Source organism: Anas platyrhynchos, chromosome 1 (genome assembly GCF_047663525.1).
Source record: "Anas platyrhynchos isolate ZD024472 breed Pekin duck chromosome 1, IASCAAS_PekinDuck_T2T, whole genome shotgun sequence".
Taxonomy (NCBI): domain Eukaryota; kingdom Metazoa; phylum Chordata; class Aves; order Anseriformes; family Anatidae; genus Anas; species Anas platyrhynchos.
The window spans coordinates 1,544,954-1,565,801 of record NC_092587.1 but is presented as its reverse complement, the minus strand read 5'-3'; the positions used below and the strand labels follow the sequence as shown (position 1 = coordinate 1,565,801).

General features: G+C 51.4%; 1 protein-coding gene across 1 annotated transcript in view; it reads left to right on the top strand.

Annotated features, from left to right (window-relative positions):
• UBE2H (ubiquitin conjugating enzyme E2 H) overlaps window positions 1–20,848 on the top strand; it is a 42,388-nt gene that overhangs the window by 7,958 nt on the left and 13,582 nt on the right. Inside the window, exons 2-3 of the mRNA XM_027461640.3 lie at window positions 12,252–12,328; window positions 13,026–13,100. Coding sequence (XP_027317441.1) covers window positions 12,252–12,328; window positions 13,026–13,100 — 152 coding nt within the window. The remainder of the gene's footprint in view (window positions 1–12,251; window positions 12,329–13,025; window positions 13,101–20,848) is intronic.

Sequence of the window (20,848 nt, the reverse complement as noted above, 5' to 3'; positions counted from 1 at the left end):
CCAGAAGAAATAAATCCCCGTGGCCTCAGCGAGGTGCTGGAACCGCGAGGCCCTTCTAAATTATCAGACTTCCGCTTGAATTTCCTCGGGATGATTCCAGGATTTGCATCTTGCCAAATGGGAAAAAGAGAAATGGGAGAAAGAGATGGTGAACCTGAAACGATGAGCAGGAAACGTCCTCGTGATGTTAAGCCCCTGCATCAAGGAGAAAGCTCGAGGAGGAGGCGTTCTTTTGCTCGTAAAGGCACCCCACAAACCTGTCTGCTCTAAAAGAGGTGAGAGAATTTACTGACCCGCTGCGGCGAGCTCCGTATCGAGTCCTGCAAGGCTTATTGACCGCTTAAACCACCTGCCCACCTCCGGTGTTGGGCTCAATTTTACGGATTTAGTGCCTAGATTGGCTGGGAGAGGAGCTTTTGGTCCTCGGCACGCGGTGAAGCCGAGGGATTGGGTTCTCGTGGGATTTGGAGGCATCGGATGCAAACGCAGGAGCTCCTCGCCCCGAGCTCCTTGCCGTGGCTTCGTGCAGGTCCTCAGGTGCGCCCTCCTGACTCACCTCTGCAGGGATTTGCCGAAGAATTTGGCCTTTCAGACCGCCCTGCTTCAGTTTGTTTATTTAATTTTTTTTTTAAATGTCATCTTTTGTGAAAGGAGAAATCTTTCATCGCTTCGGCGTGATGCGTCGGAAAAAGATTTCGAGTCGAGCAAAGATTTGTGCCTGCTTCCTCGTACCCAGGAGCGTGTTTTGTTGGGTTATTTGATCTAGCAAAGGAGATCTGAGCAAAAGGTGCTTCAGGAGACCTGAACCCTCCTTGTGCCTCTGCTTAGCACGTGTTTTTTCAGTGCCTTCCAGGCTTTTTTCCTCCTTTTGGCTTTTATTTGGATTTTTTTGCTCAAGGGGGAATCATGGCTGAGAACAGCTTATATTTTAAGAAGCTGGCTGGAGTCTGCTCCCGTTTCTCTGTCTCGTTAGAGCCAAAAGTTTGTCCCGTACTCACAAATATTGCACTTGGTGTAGTTTCCTTTTTTTGCTGGCACTTTGTTTGCAAGAGCTTCCTGCGCGGCGAGGCTGGGGTGTAGCCGGAGTCGTCGGGGTCAGGAGCTGTGCTGGGGCTTTGGGGTTTTGCTGCTATTTTTAAGATCTCAGCGTACAGCCAGGTGAGCGGCGAGCGAGTCCTTAAGTCGTCCTCTGTGCCTCTTGGTGGCTCCCAAATTCGGATTTCTCTCCTGCTGCCTGAAATTTGTTGTAATTAGGACACTTCAGGGCTTTCAGCCTTCTGCAGACTCAGCCAGCACAAGGAGCAAGTCCTGAGGCACGTGAAGCCCGAAATCCCCTGAAGGTTTTCCCTTCAAATAACCGTGGATCTGCTGCTGAGCACCCAGGAGGAGAAAACACCCTCGGGTGCATGGCGCTGCAGCGGCGAGGGCTCTTCTTCCCCTTCACGGGGGGTTTTAGACCGCAGGAAATGCCCCCCTCGTTCCTCAGCAGGACGTAGGATGGATCAGAAGCCGCCACCACCAAAGCCAAAGGATTTAGGTTTGACTCACCGTCGGGTTCTTCCCTTCCAAAACCGCCCAGGAGACGTGTGAGGACTCCATGGTGCGCGCATCCTCCTTGTGGGAGCTGGCCGGAGCTGCCCAGGCTGCCCCGTGAGTCACAGAAAGCCCCAGCGGCCGTTTTTAGGTCATTACCAACCCGGGCTAAATTTAGGAGATGAGGCAGAAGCGTGAGGCTTCGCATCCAGCCTCCTTGCTTGGCTCCTGGGCTGTTGGCTCGGGCTGCGCCCCTACGTCTGCTGGAGGCGATTCCCTGCCTGCTGCTGCTGCTCCTGGAGCAGGTAAACCACCAGAGCTGCTAAATAACACTTTAGGAGGCGGAGGGGGAGCTCTTCATCTCACAGATTAACTGCTCAAATCCCATCTGGATTGAAGGTTCCTCCAGGAGGAGAAGCCTGTCCCCTGTCTGATGGACGCGGCATCGACCGCTCCTTGCTCTGGAGCCTCACATCCCTGCTAAAATCCCAGAGATGAGTAAAAAAAGGGGGAAAAAACAGTTCTGCTGAGGGTACAGTGGAAAATTTGAAGCCTGCTGGGAGCCAAGCAGTGCTTCTGCACCTCCGAGCTGGTCTTGATTTATTTTTTTTTCCCTTGGTTGTTTTGGGATCCTGTTTGTTTGCAGCCTGCTGCTTAATTGGGGGGGTTTCTGGGGGTTAAGTGCGTTGTCATCAAAAGTGGCTTAGAGCACATCGAGTTGCCTTAATTCCGATTTATTCGAGGAGTGCCTGGCTTTGGAAGGCTCTGCCAGGGGTCACCTGGAATTCGGAGCATCTGGCAGAGGTCGCTGCTCGGCTTTTTGTGCTGCCTCCTGTGAGCTTTGGGTGCTTTTTGTTTATTTCAGCTCATTTCTGAAAGAGGAGGCGCTTCGAACTCCCCCTTCCCAGGCAGCTGTGCCGCTAACGACCGAGCTACATTAATTAACTGTCCCTGCTCTAAGGGTGGCCTGACCAGACGATGTCAAGGAATTTTCTCTTTCAGCTGGATTTAACTAATCACACAGTTTCTGCCTTCTCTCTCCGGACCAGCAGTGGCCCAACGGTGACGTTTCTATCGGTGGTGTGGCTCGAATCGTGGCTCTGGATGCGAAACTCGGTCGCAAAATTCCGTTTCAAATTGCCTGCTGCTTTTTTTTCCTGAGCCACGTCATGACTTTGAGGTATCGCTGTCCCCGCAGGAGTAGCTGGAGGCCGGTTTGTGTCCCCCCCGGCTATCAGAAACACGCGGGCGTTAATTGGGCTGCTTAATTTGTCAGAGAGCCCCCTGGGCTCTGCCGGTGGGCCTCTCGTTAGGGGACCGAGCGAGAAGGGGCTAATTAAGCCCCTTCTGATGGACTAGAGCAAGCTCTTGGCTCGGAAGCAAGAGGGGCTGGGAGATGGAGCTGCTCCTGACCTGAGCAAACACAAATTTGCCCTGTTCTGCTCCCCCTCTGGGGAAGGACTTCGGACTTTGGCAGGGTGGGAAGCTCCAGGAATCTTTTCCAAGGGCTTCGAGGTTATCGGCCGTGAGAGCTCCTTCCAAACCCTTCCAGGGAACGTTCCTGGTCTGCCCCTGGGGCTCAGCAAGGTTGTTTCGGAGGAAACCACCAGGTCGGGGCACCGAGGACTGCGTGTTCCGTGTTTTTTAGTGTTCACGTTGTTGTATTTCTTATTTTTTAATATTTTTTTCCCTTCCTCCCATTGTGGCGGCGCCGCGTGCGCCAGAGCAGCTCGGATGCCCCCTGCGAGGTCGAGTTTTGGTCATGGAGCCTTCACCACCGGGACAGAGGCAGCCAAAGTACTCAGGACACAGCCTGGATGACCTCGTTGTCTTTCTTCTTGCGCAGCAAAAGCCTGGCCTGCAAAATCCAGAAGGTATTTTGGAGGATTCAGCGCCGTGTGGCCACCGGCCTAGGGCGAGGGCTCTCTCTGGCTCTGCCTCGGTGAATTTTTGTCCGTGGCTGGCGAGCTGGGGCCTGCTGCTGCATTCCCAGCCCCGAACAAAGCCCCGAAGGCTTTGTTAAAGCTTCTTCCTTGGCAACCTTTCTGCCCCAGCCCTGACGCTCGCCTTTCCGTTGCACGAGGAAGCTCGTGCGGGGATCATTGTTCGTCTCCGGGTCCGGCTCTTTTCATGTCTTCCTCTCGAACACAATGTCGCTTTCTACCTTAAAACTCCAGGAAAATCCTGTACGGTTAATCCTTTGGGAAAGGCCAAAGGATTCAATTCTTCCTCAGAAGAGCTCCAGGATTTTAAAAACCTTTTTTTTTTTTAAAGGCGAGCGTTTCGATTTCACTTCTGGCTCCCAAACTCGGAGCTGGATGTAAGTGGAATCGCTGAGCCTGGCTGGCGCACCGGGCTGATTCTTTAAATTTCCAGGGGTGATAAATGAACTTTTTGCAGGTGGTTTGCTCATTAAGCAGCAAGGCCACGCCGTGGTGGCCGTTAGTGGCTCGGGGAGGGGTGGGAAATGGTGTGCACAGACCCCAAGCTCAGCCTTGGGAGCTCATCTGCTGGGATTTTTTGGGATCTGAGCTTGGCTCCAGCTCCCAGGCCCTTCTTAAAAAGGAACCCAGCACGTACAGGTGGCCAAATGGGCTGAAGGGAATAAAGCAGAGGCCAAACCACTTGCCCTGCACACTTTGTGTGTCTGGGACGTGGGATCCAGGTTGGGGATCCCCAGAGGAAGCGCTGGATACCCCACTGTGCAGTAAGGATACGAGGGATAAGTCATTTAGTAGGGGTGACAGTGGCACGTGGGGTGGTTGTAGGATCTGTGTACCAAGCTGTCATCCACGGGAAGCCCTCCACCTTTTCTTTCAAGTCCTACACACTTTCTTTTACACCTTTTCTTTCAGCCCAGCTGAGCTGGCTTCCTGGTCCGGTGCGTTTTGTTTGTTTTTTTCACCTTTCAGGCTGCAGATGACCCAGAAAGAAAGAGAACAGCGTCTGTAGGCTCCGACTGCTGCGTGCAAGAGGGGTCTGAAAGGTGCTCATCCCTAAATCACTTCTTCCTGCGTTGCTTTGAGGGCAAACAGGGTTTGGTCTGTGTTGGAAACCGTGGCTGTGGTTGTCATAACGTGGCCAGGCCTGGTGTGGATGTGGTATCAACAGGCTTGTTAATGAGCGTTGTGTTAACGAACCTGTTGGTGTAAGCCCCTCTGTGTAGGTAATTGCTGCGTGGTGGTGTTTGTCCTGAGGATTTCCTCCTGCTAGCGAGCAGCCTGCGTCGTTTGCCGAGCCCCAGTGGCTGAGGAAGAGCAGAATGTGCCTTCTTGGGGAAAAAAAAGGGAAAAAAACACATTTCTAGTGGTTTGGAAGGCTCAGAAATCCCCAGGTGCCTCGGGGTGCGACCTGCCCTGAAACAACCACCTGCGTGGGGAAGGGCATCGTGCGTTTCTGCAGGTCTGGCTTGAAGCCACCCAGCAGCTTTACCCCGTGTCACCCGAGGTCAAGGGAACTGTTCTGATCCCCAGTTTGTTTGCTCTTGCTTCCTGCACCCACGCTGTAGAAACGCTGGTTGTTTCTGAGGCTTGTTGTGAAGTTTTTGGGATTTTTTTTTTTTTTTTTTTGAGGCCTGGCAGATTAAAACCCTTCTGCAGGCACTCTCAGAACTGCAGGAGCTTTTTGCTCTAATGGCAAAGCATTCTGTAAGAAACGAATGTAACTCGTGTCCTGTTCTTCAGAGGGAGAAATAATTCCCAAAATATCTTCGAGAGACCTTTCTGCCTTCATGGTAGGTGCAGGAAACGGGTGGGTGACAGCTCAGCCCCAGAATGTTGGACGTTAAGCATGTGAGCTCAGCACGCTAAATGTTGTTGAATGCTTAAAGATGAAGCTTCACAGGGACTGGCACTGCTCAATTTTCCCTGGCACTGCCCACTTCAGTGCTTGCTCTGGGCTCTGAGTTTATTTAGAGTTGAAGCACAGCTTGCTCTAGCTGGCTTTTTGGTTATTAGGAACCCTAAAACAGCGCCGTGCTGTAGGTGCCTCAGTGTCCCTGGTGCGAGAGGTGCCTGCAGAGCCTCTCATTCTCATATTCCTGCTCTGATGTTTCAGGTCTCTTAAATAGCACTGAGTTGTGTTCCTGGAGGGCTGCAGGGAGCTCTGTGTTGTACGCAAAGTCCTGGACAGGACTTCTGGGGTCGTTGTTCCTCCACCCAGCCCTGGTGTTTGAACGGTTCAAGCTTGAGCGTGTTCGTGCGGTGCCTCTTTTAGCGAGGGCTTCAGGATTTTTGAAGAAGAGGCATCCCGGTGTGCAGCGTGTCCTGAAACAACGTGCAGGACTCCTTTAACACCTTTTAAATCCGGCGTTAGGATGTAGCTCGACCTGCTGCAGCTCTCTGTGTGCCCTCGGGGAGTCTCTCTGGCCTGAAGGAGCATCCCTTGAAGGCAAGGAAGGGGAGCAAAGGATGGGGACTCCATTCCCAGAACTAGCAACTGCTCGGTGACAAAACATCTTCTGTTCAACACAACCTAACCCTGAATGTACTAGAATGAAAATATCTGCGTAGATTCTTTCTCCTTCCCCCCATGAAGCTCTTCGTCGTGTTCAAAATGAAGAACTCGAGATTTCTGGCGCTCTCATAACCGAAAACCCGTGCAGGAGCCCAGCTGCTCACCTCCTCTGTGCCCACAAAGACGCCGTGCCCTGAGGGTTTTGGGTTTCCTGTCTCTGCCACCAAGGTGTCTGGACGTGCTCACGCTTCCTAAATGACTGTGGAGCTTCCTTGGAGCAAAGAAGCGAGTCAGCGAAGTCTGCAGGAATCCCAAAATTCATTTGAGGGAAAAGTCTTAGGCTTCCCGAGGACATCTTTTACTCCAAGTGAAGCATCCACCTGCGGGAGCACCACAAAGCCTTCTGGACCCAGCACGTCGCTGAGAAATGCTCTGTGGGGCACAGCCCCTTCGCAGCGCGGTTAAATCTCACGCTCGGCATCAGGTGTAGCACAGTCTGGAGCCAAGCTCTCAATTCTGTGGTTTAACAGCCCTGGTTTCACTTTCAGAAGCTTTTTTTTCTTTTTTTTTTGCTTCTTGAATTCTCGCAGAGAGAGGAAATCGACTGTACCAAACCCAACTGGAAAAAAGAAATGCTGCTGCTCGTGGTGGTGTTTTTTTTTTTCCTGCTCTTTCACTTGAAATGCACTTGAAATTTCTCGCTCGTTTGAGAAGTTTGATTATTCCTGCATTAAATACTTGGTTCCCACCAGTAAGCACAATCGCCATGGTAACAAACTTCTCCTGATGGGAGCTGGAGCAGTGCAAACAGATCTGATGGCTCAGCTCAGAGGCAGCTGCGTGGCCCTGTAGCTAACGCTGCCTGCGTCTTCGGGGCTTCCAGTTCTGCCTCGGGTTTCCCCTGTGGCCAGCTGGAAATGTCAGCGTGCTTGGTACCCGATGATTTCCACCCTGTTCCTGCCAGGTGAGCACCTTGTACTCACTCTTCTGGGAGGTTTGAGCGTTTGGCCAGAGGGTGCAGAGGGACACGAGTGCATTCCGTGGGTTTTTTACCTCCCTGATTTACCCCAGAGGAGCCCAGGCCTCGTGTTCCTGCATCACCACTCTGCATTTTGCCTTCCTTTCTCTTGGATGCCATCCTCCAACAGCGCTCATCTCCAGCTGGCCCCATTTAAGAGGTTTGCTAAGCAGCAGTTCTGGACTAATTGCCCTTAAATTCTCTTTTTTTGGGTGAAGGGGACGTCGCTGTTGTGTTGCTGCCGTGCACGGTAGCATCAAATTGTCTTGATCACAGCTTCATTCTGACTGCCTTCCATTAGAGAATTGAAGGGATTGGAAGGGACCTCAAGAGATCATCGGGTCCAAACCGTCTTCCAAAGCAGGTTCCTTAGATCAGGCTGCCCAGGTAGGCGTCCAAACAAGCCTTGAATATCTCCAGAGAAATCTGGTTCTTTCAAGTCTGGTCCTTTCCCTTCGTATTTAAAAATCCCGTGTATCAGCTTCTCATCTTGACAAATCCCCACCTTTCTCTTGGAGCACCTCAACGACCTTTCTCAGGTCAGTTTTAAGTGATTTCAAGCCTTTTCCTTCCGATGCACTGCTCCTGGGGCTGAGCAGCAGCACGTGGAGCACCAAAACCGAGTTATTTCTCAGGCAGAGCTCTGCTCGATGCACATCAGGAGGTGGCACCGGGCTCTGTACGTGTTCTCCTCCCAAATTGTGCGTGGCTAACGATACCTAGTCAAATGAGGGCCTGCTGCTGGTACTTCTTGTGTTCTTCCCTGCCTGGAAATGCAAACGAGCCTCACGGTAATCAGCAGCACCAAGCTGGAGTTTGGCTGCGACGCTCGTTAGCTGCTGTCGGGAGCACCACTAATTGTGTCCCCGTCTGATCTGCTGGGGAAGGACCTCTCGGTGCTGTGGCTGCAACTAAATCGTGACCTGCCCGGTGTCATCACAAGAAAGCACTTTTAAATAAGTTTTTACTCCAGTGTGATTTCTCGGCAGCAAAAATACCCATCTGTCTGCTCCTGGAGGAAGAGAACGGCGTCACTCAGCCCAGCAAGGTAGGAGGTGCACCTTGCTGGCGTCTTCTGGTAGGAGAAGACCAGTTTTGAAGCCTGGAGCGTCCTCTTTATAGGAAAAATGTTGCTTAGCTTCTAAATCAGTCGATAGCAGAGACTTTTCTGTCTGCTGGGGGAAGAAAGCTGCCTTTTCTTCGCCTTCTACCTCATCCTCAGTGCTCCAGCTTCTTGGCACGAGGCTCGGCGCACAGCAGCCAGACAGAAATCATCAAGAGCTCCAAAGAAAGCAAAGCCAGACCGGAGGGCTCGCTGGATTACAGCCTCCTTCTCCCCAAGCCCCCGATGGTACCCCCGGTGTGGCTCTCGGTACATGTGGCTGTGCTAGGTTAGGGCTTTTTGACAGGGTTTCTGGTTACCAGGGGGTTTGTCTCGGGGAAATTTGCCATCCTTGACATGAAACCGTGGAGGGCGTGTGCAGAACGACTTAAAAATATTCTTTCTCGTCTGATTTCTCATCTCAGCTGGCTTAAAATCTGGTGGAGGAGCAGCGAGCGAGGGGTTTTTTAAAGAAAAACTGAATTTTTAACAGGAAAGCGGGCTTGTGTGGCGTGTCCAAAATAAAACCCAGTAAAACCCAGCACTGGTTCCTGCTGTCGGATCGCTGGGAGTTTGGTCTTGCAGAGCTTTGGGATTCAGTGAGAAGTTTCTCTGCTCAAGTTCTTCGTCTGGAAGAGGAGCTGTAGAGGAGTTTCTGTAAGTGCCAACACGTGGCAGGGATCCTTAGAAGGCAGGAACTTACTTTCTGGTAAGACTCGAGCTGAGATGCACGTAGATAAATGCATAATTTTATTTTTCCCTGAGGCTTTTTAGCTTTTTCCCCTGTCTCCTTCTTTGTGGCTGGGTGCTAGTGGTCACTCGTATCACCAGTCCTGCAAAAATATCTTCAGCAAAATATTTTTAGCTGGAAAACCGATTTGCCCGAGCTCATAACTTATATTAATTTCAAGGAAAACTAATGGAGGAGATCTGTTTTAAGGCTAAATGTTTGCCAGGAAAAAAAAAAACAGCCCTACAAACAAACTGGCCATCTGTTGGCCACGATGTTCACCTGGGATTTTGGGAGATCTGGGCGTGCTGTCGTACCCTAACAGATTTTTTTGTTCCTTCAGGCCTGCAGCAGTGGGTGGCCCTCTGCGGGGCCACGTGGGAGGATGAGGGAATGGGAACTTGACCCTACAAGAGGCAAATCCACAGCGGCCGGTTTATTTCTGCCTTGGTTGGGCAGAATTGAAAGGTTTTGTGTGTTTTGGTGTGGGTTTTTTTTCAGAATAGGCAAAACGCTGCGGATCACTTTTTCTTCTGGCTGAAGAAACAATTTCCTACGAGCTCAACTCGGAACAATAGGGCCTTGATCTTGATCGGGGCCTCTGGATGTCACTGTCATGCTAATAGGGAGCACGCTTGGGCTTTGCTGGCACGTTTCAGGCCCTATATTGGGCGTCTGCAATCAGCTGCAGCAAAAATTCCCTCCTGTCTCTCTCCTAGCAACCCCTTCTGAACTGATATTTCAAAATAAGCTCGCTTTCCGTATCATCATCCAGACAGTTTTGACGCTTGCTGCCGTGAAAATTCTCTTAATAGCCTTGGGACTGCGATAATTTATCTCCGGGTCCTCAGGACTCCCTCCTGGTTTCTGTGGTCGTGATGTGGGACTGCTTTTGAACTCCTTATCGGTCAGAAACAGCACCCGATTTGCCTCCAGATTTTGCTGCTTTCTTCTGGTTTGTGCTCTGACTGTGCCAAAAAAAGGTGAGGGTTTTTTTGTTGTGCCCCTGGCTTCCTGAAGCCCTGCGCGTCTCCACAGTGACAACTCTCTTGGATCGATTACTGGCGTGTTTGGAGCAGGATTCATTTGGGATTTGCTTCTAAGGCTTTCACCCTACAGAGAAAAAAAAAATCTATCTTATCTGAGCCAACAGTTAGGGCAGATTCTTGACCCCAAGAAGCATTGCCCTCGTGGAGGAGCTTTCTGCTCTTCCCCAGCACTTTTCCCCTCTGCTTTTAGACATTTCCTCGCTACAGTTTATAGCTTTATAGCGACAGGGGAGATGAAGAAGCCTTCAGGTCTGCCTCAAGTCATCCTGGAGCCCTGGCTCGTGCATTAAATGTTTCCTGGGGATTGTGTGCACCAAGGGAATGGTTCTGAAGACCTTCATCCCTTCTGCTCACATTTTTCTGTGTTGATGGGAGGGCTTTATTCTGAAGTTCACCTTGCTCTGAGGTTGTCCATGCATGTTGATAAACAGTAGGGTTGCTCCCAAACCATATTTGCATCCCAATCCATGTTCCTTGTATGAATATAACTCACTCTTCTTTTTTAATAGGGATTTTAGGTCTTTGTCACGACAGGGAGAACCATCAAATACAGCACCGCACCACTTACTAATCGCTTTTTTTAAATTTGGGAGCACTTGGACTTGAGTCTGAGTGAGGAAAACTCCGATTTTATTTATGGCCGGCCTCAACTCGTGCAGCCTGCAGCTGCTCAGGAGCTCGCTCCGAGCGATCCAGCTTGGAGAGCTGCTTTTTATTAAGTGGCTCTTGATTGAGTCCTAAGTAAAACCATTCGTGTTTCAGCCGAGCTGCTCGGAGTGTTAACATGCTTTGGTGTTAAACGTCTCGCTCTGGGGCATCATCACGCACAAGGGGTTGGTGTCGAGCCCCTGTCTGAGTGGGGAATGGTTCTCCAGTGCTTGTTTTTTTTCTTTTCAAAGGAGCTCAGACTCGGTGGAGCCTGTATTTAAAATGTCCTGCCGTGGTGCTGGGTGATGTGAGGAGATGCGGTGACGAGTGTCCCTTAATGCCAGGTCTGAAGCAAGCTCCTAAGCTCTTCTCCCCAAAGCTTCAGGGACGAAGCAAAGCCTGGCTTTTAGCAGAGAAATCTGCTAAATCTGTCACTGGAGGTGACAGCTGGGTGCAGTGGGTGCCTTGCTGTTTAAACTCCAGGGCAGAGCAGCTTGTGCTGAAGCAGGAGAAAGCTGCTGAGCCAAACCAAACTGCTCCAAACTTCTCCCTCCTCTCATTGAGAAGGAGTGGGGGAAAAATATTTCTGCATCCAAACCCTTCTGGAGCCGGCGCTGTGGGGAAAACCTCCCCGATCTCCGTTGTGCTCGAGGAGCTGTCCCAAACCCTGCTGGACCCTGCGGCTGGGACGTGGATCTCCTGCACACGAGTACTCGTACGGGCTGCCAGGCTGATTTGCTCCTCCTGAATTTGGATTCTCTTCTTGTTGTGTGACGCATCCTAAACAGGCTTCAGAGATGGTAATTGCACCGAGAGCTTTGCTCCTGGGGGTAGGTCCCAAGCAGTTACCTTCTGGTGGCTCAGGGATGTGTGAGTGTGTTGCTTGGTGCCACAAAGATGAAGGAGCATCAGAATTACTGCTGCAAAGTCGAAGTTTCTGCCCAAAATCTGTGCCTTGAGCAGCAAGGAAACTTCTTCGCATCGGGGGCAGATCGTGGTTGTGGAGGGGGACCTGGCTTCGGTTCCTTTTAGTCCAGGGGTTTCTGCCAAGCTCGCTACAAAGAATTTAAGCGTTTTTTGTTCAACCCTGTGCTCTCGCCCTCTTCTCAAAGCAGGGTGGCCTCAGGGGTGCGGAGCTGCAGCAATTCGAAGCTCAGATGGGAGCAAACCTTTGATTTCTTCCTCTGTTTTCCTGATGCTTCCCTTGCAGTTCACGTTACGATTATTGATTACAGGTAATTGCTGTAGGACGTTATTCCCAACCCATTAACCCTGATTCACAGTAGAACCCTTCAAGTTTGAGTGCTGAAACATCGCCGCTCGTTGTCTCGGCTGCGCCTTGCTTGAAACGAAAACCTTGTGCCTTGCGGTTTGCTCCTCTCATTGGGGCAGGAGAAAAAATATCAAATACATCAAATGTGAGTAGTTAAAAGAGCGACTTTCTGCTCCGAGGGAGGCAGCAGTGCTAACTAGAGATTGCTCAACGCAGGGGCAGGGATCCTCGGGGCGTTGAATTGCCTCTTGGTAACGTCACCGTGGTGGTTTGGTGGCTTGGATGTCGCTTCGATGTGTCAGGACGTGTAAATTGCGAGGTGCAGGGTGCTTTGAATACCTGGTTCTACGCAGTGTGGTGTCACGGGCTTTTAACAGCTTACCTGGCTCTGAGTAAGAGCTTTGTTTCGCGGATGAAACGTTTTCCTTGACTTGATTTCTCAGTATCGAGAGCAAACACGAAGTCACAATCCTAGGAGGACTCAACGAATTTGTCGTGAAGTTTTACGGACCACAAGGAAGTAAGTACACAACCCAGCCCTCTCCAAAGGCAAAGTAATAATTCCTGGGGGGGGGAATAAGGTAATGAGACCTTCTTTTGGAGCCAAGGAAGGGATGAGCACATCCAACTGGGGGTAAAACCTCAAAGGGTGGTGGTCCAAGAGGTCAGCCCTCGAGAGGGCAGAGGAAACCCAACCGTGGGCATTAACACGAGTCAACCCCGATGACTGAAGCTGAGCAGAGCTGGATATTTGCTGCCTTTCCTGACCGCCAAGCCCTCTGCTGGGGCCTCAAGCACTGCTCCTGTCGATCCTCGGCTCTTCTAGACCTGACTCGTGAGCTTTGCATCACCACCATCTGAATTTTTTGTGGGCTTGGCCATTACGATGGCTTTTCTGGTGACGAGGTCACGAGTCAGGTCTCCAGCACGCCTTCATTTAGTGACATCTTTGAAGGTAAGTAGATAATTCTGAGCTCTGCTTTGAATAAGGCTCCGGGGTCTTTGTGCAGAGGTTTTCTGCAGTACCAGTTAAATCAAGTACTTCTTGGGAGGCAGTACAGGAAAAAAGCTTTTACTGTAGGAGGTTTGATGTGAAATCTTACCCCCTGCTGGAGCTAAGTATTCTTCCAGAGATACGTTTTGCTTAATGCTGTAGTTCTATTTATTCTCTCCTGAGCTACGAAGTGTGTCTAACACCTGCGTTTCTTTCCTTGCAGCACCCTACGAAGGTGGAGTGTGGAAAGTTAGAGTCGACCTTCCTGATAAATACCCTTTCAAATCCCCGTCTATAGGTAACCAGTTACCAATTTCACTCCAAATCTTGTTGCTCGTGCGGGGGAGGTGTTGCTGCTTGCAGGTGAAGTTGCTCTTTAAGTCTGCAGAACGTTTTTTACCATAAACTTCCAGATAAACTGCTCAAACGTTGAGCAGAGAGGACGTTTGGTCTCCTGGCTGAAGGGCTAGGGGGTGGAAATCTGATTTCATTGCACGTTTGTGTACTGATGAAGTCTTCCACGTCCTTTTTTTTTTTTTTTTTTATAAATCTGATCATGGGTAAGGTGTGAGTGGGGTTGGAGATCTTCCGAGGTCCCTTCCAGCCTTGAGATAACAACGTGAATGGTGGAGACTGCTTGTATAAAATGATTTGTGTAGTGTGGAGAGCAGAGGCTGCAGTGCACAATCATGATCTCGGGGTTCACCCAGCTGCTGGGACCTCTTGTCCAGGAGTGGATGGAAATCAAGGCAGGAGCTGAAGCCGTTGTTCACTTGGGGTATATTGCTTGAAAAACTGGAGCAGGTACGTGAGGAGTCAACATCTCCACTGTGGCTCGTAAAATAAGAGCTGGTGACTCGGTGACACGGCGTTTCTCAGAAGGGTGTGCTCGTGGCTTCAGCCATCAGAGGACTCCGAAGAATGGAAAAAACAGATCTGGGAGAATGATGTGGGAACTTGACTGTATGGGACGGACGAGATGGGTCCCTTCCAACATCAACATCCTGATTTGGAGCTGATAAGTGCTGGCTGCTCGCTTAAAATAGGCTGCTGAGCTACGGGTGCCATCTATTTAAAATCTGGGAGAAGTAAACTCTCTCGTTGTGAATGTCCTAAAATGAAGCCTGAAGTCACAACCTGTGACTTGGTGCCGGTCACTTTCCCCTCTCCTCTTCTCGAGTGCCATGAAGAGGTGCAGATCGGGGCACTCTCACATTGGCAGCCTTAAACGTGAGCTGGCTACGGATAATTCTCAGGGGAAAAAAAGTTTTTTGTTGTTATTCCTTTATTTTTTTTTTTCTCCTGATGTTCTCCCTGCGTGAATTTGAAGCAAAGACCGCTGGCTTAATGCAGAAAAGCCAACTTTCTTCCCGGTAGCCTTATTCCAGACTCGTCGGACCTTCTGGTGTACTCCTGTTGTGCTGTAAGTCCCCGTTTGTGCAGCTAAAAACCCCTGCAGCTCCTGCTGAGCTCCCCAGGAGGCTGCCTCTTGCTCTAGGGGTTGCCTTTTGGGCAGAGCCTCGTGCAGCTTAGCTTTCAGGGTGAACAAACAATCGGTGCTGGATCAGGAGATGGTGGAGAGCTGCTGGGGAGCTCTAGGACCCGGGCAAGCTCCCAGCCAGCTGCAGGAAAAGGTTTGTTTTTCTTTGTCTGGTTCCCATTTCGGCTGCCCCAGCCCAGCTTATCGGGACATCCAGGGCCCAGCGACGTCTCGGCCCCTTCCTCTGGGCCGCTCTGATCCGCGCTTCTCCAGGCACACTTTGTGTTCACTGCTGGTTTTTGGGCAGTGCCGATAGCTTCAGGGTGAGTCTCCAGCCCTGCTGAGTCCCGGGAGCAGCGCTGGGTGCAAAACAAGCTCAAAAATGAGGCAAGAAAAGGCGAAACGAGATTTTTTTTCTCTCCCTGGTCAGCTGGGACTCGTTCCAGGGAGCGCGAGCGTCCCAACCCTCGGCCAGCTTCAGCTCTGCTTAGCTTGGGCTCAGAGTTACGGGGAGGAATTTGATGTGGGAGTCCCTGATCTGTAAAGAGGGGGGAAGTGAAGGATTTCAGGGGTGGAAGAGCCCAGAAACGGGCTGAAAGGTCGCCCGGAGCACACGTGTAGCTTGTTTGCAGCACTTCTGTTCTCAGCAGCGCCCAGATCCTGCTGCTGCGGTGCCGTGCGGAGTTCACATCAGCTGTCTCCATCCCTGGGATGGATAAAGTGTAGAATCCAGCAGTTTTTCCTGTAATCAATTACGCTTTTATGATGAAGCTTAAAGCAGAAACAAGGAAAGCTGCAAGAACTGCATTTCCTCTAGGTCTGCAGGCTAAAAAATTTTCTTTCAGTCTTGGAAATCCTTAATGCAGCCTTAAACACGGCGTTGGCTTTTTTTGCAGCAAGTAACACGGTGGCTGGCAGCGTACCCGTGGGTTCCAGAGAGCTGCTTCTGAAAAAAAATGAGTGCTAATAGTGGCTTTCTAACCTCTCCAAGTTGCTTTTATCCCAGCATGGTTCTCAGAGTGAGGTAGGTGAAAACTTAGCCCGGTGCAACTCGGTGTCCTTTGCCAAAGCGTGCCTGGCAAACCTGAACAGAAAAAGGTTAGAAAAGTGGATTTTGGGCTTCTGGTGGTGCAAAACTGTTCTTAAACCCTCAAGGAGTGGTGCTCGTCCTTGCCTCCGAGGGTGTTTTGGTCTCTCCAGGAGTCTTTGTGTGGTGGCTCTGCTGCTGAATCTCAGCCCCCTTGTCCCATCCACAGCTCCCTTCTCGAATATCACAATTGCAGAATCATTTGGGGCGGACGGGACCTTAAAACCCATCCAGTTCCACCCCCTGCTGTGGGCAGGGATGCCATCCTCTAGATCAAATTCCTCAGGGTCTCATCCAACCTGGCCCTGAGCACCCCCAGCTCCTCTGGGCAACCTGTGCCAGGGCCTCGCCACCCTCTGAGTGCAGAATTGCCTCAAACCTCTGATCTAAATCTCCTCCTTTTTACCTTAAAACCATTCTCCCTTGTCCTGTCATTATCTGAACGAGCAAAAAGTTGCTCCTCATCTTTATCAGCCCCCTTTAAGTACTGAAAGGCCACCGTGAGGTCACCCCAGAGCCTTCTCTTCTCCAGGCTGAGCACCCCCAACTCTCTCAGCAGAGGGACTCCAGTCCCTGCAGCATCCTCGTGGCTTTCTCTGGACCCCCTCTAACAGCCCCACATCCTTCTGGTGCTGGGGGCTCCAAACCACGGATGCAGGACTCCAAATGGGGCCACACAAAGGGGGACGATCCCCTCCCTGCCCTGCTGCCACCCCTCTGGTGACACAGCCCATGGCACAGTTCCCCTTCTGGGCTGCAGGCACTCACTGCTGGCTCGTATCGAGCTTTTTCTTCCCCCAGAACCCCCAAATCCTTCTCCACAGGGCTGTTCTCAATCAGTTCTTCTCCCAGTCTGTGCTCAAGTCTGGGATTTCCCCAGCCCAGCTGCGGCACCTTGCACTTGGCCTTGTTGAATCTCATTTATTTCACGTGGGGCCGCTTCTCCAGCCTGTCCAGGTCCCTCTGGATGCTCTTCCTTTTTGATATCGACTTCCCCACTCAGCTTGGTGTCATCTGAAGAATTCCTGAGGATGCCCTCGATCCCCTCATCGATCAGGATATTGAACAGCACCAGTTTTCAAGTTTTCCCTTGTTGACTGATGCAGTTACTCCACAAGAGGCCACCACGTTGATCAGGCACGATTTGCCCTCGGTGAAGCCACGCTGGCCGTCTTGGATCACCTCCTAAAACACGCGTGGCATTTATTTCCTCTCCTCCTCAGGCTGGTAATTATCGCTGTGGTCTGTTAAACGATGCCACCCCAGGGACAGCACTCTCCTGGCAGCACAAATCATCCTGGGATCTGCAAAATGAGCAGTCACGGCAAGAGTTTCCAGGGCTTCATCACAGCCTGCGGTGGCTTTTTGGTGTTTCTGGCACCACCTGGGCTTTGCTGCGAGGATTCCTTGTCACCTTGGTGCTGGGTGGCTGAGAGGAAGGGGAAAAAGGCAGGAAAAGGGAAATGTGCACACTAAAAACATAAATGGAGTGAGGTGTGGGGCTATCGCGTTGGCTTGAAGCTCGAGTGCTCCTTTTGAGATAAACACTGCTCGTGATCCCCAAACATCGAAGTCTTCAGGATTTAAAAAGAAAAGGACTCAGGCAGCTCGTTGGAACAAAACCAAACCCTGAAAGATGCCCAAAGCTAACCCCTGAAAGATGCCCTGTTGCTTTCTGGAACCGCGTGCTCTTTCTCTTCATGCTTTTGTCACTTCACGTCAATATCCCTGCTCTTACGAGGCCACGAAGTGCTCTTTTGCTGGATGTTTTCTTCCTTTTTTTTGCCTTCTAGACAATACCCTTTGAGCTGCTTCTGATTTCGGGAACCCTGCTGGCACTGCCTCGCTGCCGTCCCCTTCGGGATTCGGTATCTCCAGGGGAACTCGGTGCCCGGTCTGTTCCTGCTCTTTCAAAGGGGAGCTGGGAAGTACTCGAAGTACTGTGTTCAGCTCCCGTATCACGAGAACACTTTGTGTAAATGCTGCATGTTTTTAATCTGCCCGTACGCCTGCCAAGAGCCGGAGATGAACGCGGCACCGGAGCCCCAGGAGGAAGTACAGCGATGTCCTGCCCGAAAGGCTAAGAGCAGGACAACAGACCCAGGAACACGGGAGCCTGAGCTCTTACCTGGAAGCCTTTTGGCATTTTTTATTCCTAAAACTCTGCAGAAGCATTAGGCCAGCACTGAGTCTCCGTTTCCTTGATGATCAAACATCAGAGCTGCAATATTTGTGCGCAGAGGCCTCGATTTTTCCAACAACCCATGTGCATTCATGCACAACTCTTTTTTTTTTTCCTCCCACCTCTGTCCCCGTTCTCTGCAGGTACCTCGCGTTTCTATTTCGCCTCTCGTCGAGGCGTTTTTCCAAAGAAAATGGGAAAATCTCACGTGCACAGAATGTGCAGAGGCACCTTATGTACGTGTGTGCCTGTAACGAGATGGTGGCAGCCAAGGTGGGAACGAAGCCGCTCAGCTCCAGCCAGGATTTGCCACATCTCTCCTGGTCTGTGTTTAATTTCTTTGAACCACAGCTGCTATTTTTACTCCCAGCTCCTCTCCGGATTGCTTTACGCTTTGCTCCTTAGAGTTTCAGGACTCTCTTTTCACCGGTGACCACTCCGAGCTTGCTCTTCCTCCTGCGTGTTGATCCTCGTGACCCGTGAGTGCTGTGAAAATCCTTTTTCTTCCCCAAAGGCCGAGCTTTGTGCGTGGGGAAAGACGAGACACCCGAAGGTAATCTGTATCCTCAGCTCTGCTGCGGTCTAACACTCTGCAGCTCGGGAAGAGACAAAATTGGGGAGGTGTTTTCGAGCCTGGCTTGGCACGGATTCACCACCTTCTGTGCCAGGCTCTGGGCACCAGTTGACGGTGCACCTAAGCAATGAAACAAATTTGATATTGGGCAATTGCTTTGTTTTTTTCCAGAGCTTGCAGCTCTCAGCCACGAGCTCCCCACCTGGTGCTGCTGCCTCTCCCCTCCCGGGAAGGGGCAGCTCAGTCCTTTTGGGCAGAATTTACACCATTTCCCACCCCCGACAGCCGTATTTTTCTGTCCTGCTCTAATTTTTCCGTCCTGCTCTTCCCCTCCTTGAAGCTGCTGCCCAATTATTTATGGCATTGTTTTGAAAAGCCACGAAAAGCCGGGGGTGGTAACATAAACTGTCCTGCTGCTGCTGGCGAGCTGATGTTACGCAGCCCCTCACACCCTGACGGATGCCTCCGCGGTCAGCACGCAGCCTCGTGCTTGCCTCAGTACCCTGAAGGAGCTCCTAGCACCTGAATTTCATTAGAAAACATGAAATTCTTGTAATTCTCAGCGAGATCTCTGACCTGAGAGCGCTGGGTAAGGTGTCCCAGTTGTCCCAGTGTCCCCACGCGGGGAGGGCTGGGGCAGCTCTCGTGCCCTCTCCTCCGTCTCCCACCAGGGTTTCTCAACCTGCGGTGCGTGGCGTGCTCGTGATCGGTTACACAAGCAGGCAGGCCCTGAAACGAGCACAGTGTGGGTTTTTTTTGTTGTTTTTTAAAAAAAGTGCATGTTCTCTTGCCGGCTTTTGAGCGTTTGGGGGGAGGGAAGCACTGAGCAGTAAATTTAGCCTAATCTTATCTGGCTGTTTGGCCACGTTGCACAAGTGTTTGGAAGCGCAAGCGTTTGGAAGGCTTTTTCCCATGAGCAAGGTTGTCCTGGGGTTAAAAAATGGGAGGAAAAACGCTGCTCTTGACCTCGTTGTGCTGTTTTAAGGCCCTTTGGCATGCTGATCTCTGTGCACATCGTTCTGCCCTGTGCTTTGGGTGCTCACCCAGGCCACGTGGATGTGATGTGGTGCTTAAACTCCCTCCATCCTGCTTCGGAGAGCCTGTAACCACCTTCCTACCTCTTCCTTACCTTACCAGGCTAGGGAAGTCCCTGATATAACTCCATGCCGTGCTCTGGCACATCCCTCAGAGCATGTGGGACATCCTTTTTGCAGCTACCACCAGCGTGGGTCCCCCCCGTGGAGCTCTCCCCCTGCTCAGCAAGGGGGCTGGGATGCACTCCTTGCTCGTTTTCCCCCTCATTTTCCTCCAGGTGTGCTTCAGCACGGCTTGAAAGAGCACAAAAAGCATCTTTTGGGGATCTCTCGTGCTGCTGCCCAGCTCGTCTGGCTGTACTTTGAGCTTGGAGAAGCAGTGGGTGCTTTTTGAGGCACTGCTCGTTGGGTGGTGCCCAGCGCCTGACCTGGAGAAGCACCCATGGGTGCAGAAACCCTTCTGGTGCCATGGGCCAGCACCCGTAGCAAGGAGGCGATCTCCAGGCCTGATCCTTCTTCTCTCCAAGCTTTCAGGTGAAAACAGAGCCATTTATTTACCCGAATCGACGAGGGATGTGCTAAGGTAGGAGCCTGAATTAATTATGGTCCAGCCATGCAGGCGTAATGTTAGGGGGAGTGATGAGGATGGAAGTGCCCCTCGCAGGAGCTTTCTGTCTGCAGGACAACGACAGGACAAAGCTGCTCCGTGTGCCCTCGGTGTTCCGAGCTCACCAGAGTGCTCCGGATTTGCCTCTTGGAGGAAAACCTCTTGGAGCAGAGCTCGCTGGCACGGCAGCTATCCGGAACGCGTTGGGTCTGGCTGCACTTCCCAGCCCGATCCTGAGAGCTTCAGGCTGGAATTATTCAGCTCCTTCGACACCAACACAAGTCTGAAATTCCTTCTGCTTTTCCCTTGTGCTCAGCATCACTTTGACCCCCCCGCTGTGGATCAGCACCGGGTTTTTTGGGCTCATCCTGGCTGCGTCAGGAGCTTGCTAGGAAAACTTCACCTGAAGCATGGCCAACCCCACAACTGGGTTCCTCCAGCAGTGGAAGATAGGTCCCTTTCTGGTGTGCAACTCCTTTCTGGGTGTATTTTTTTTTCTGTTTTCACCCAAAGCTTGCTGTCAGCACAGGTTTCCTGCAGTCCTGCTTTACCTCGAGAAGCTCTCCTGGATCGTGGTGTCTCCGTACGGAAAATGCGGGCTACAGTTCTGCTGGAATTCCACCTAAACGTTGGGTTTTCCAGGGAATCGCTGCTCAGTGAGTGTTAAAATGTTTCATGAAGTGTCCACAGGCAGTCCCAACACACAGAACTACAACTGCACAGGCTGGGGGCTCAGCTTCATGCTCCTGGCCGTGATGAGAACCCAAAATCAAAGGTCTGGGACCTCCCTAGGATCCTCGCCGCTTCCCTGAAGTTCTGCGTGGTAATTTCATCGGTTAATTTAATCAGTTCATCAGGGCTGTGTTGTATTCGGTGCTGTGGCAGTGAACCTGTGTTTCTGCTGGCATGGAAGGCTTTTTTCCACTCCTGGCTCCCTCTGCAAACTGGACACTCCTGCTCTTGTAGAAATACAGAGGCGGCGTTATCGGAGTGAGGTTAGTGCTTCATCACTGAAGGTGACTCTCAAACGAGGAGGAGAGGACAGATCAGACTTGTATCTGGGTCAGAAAAAGGAGAAATAC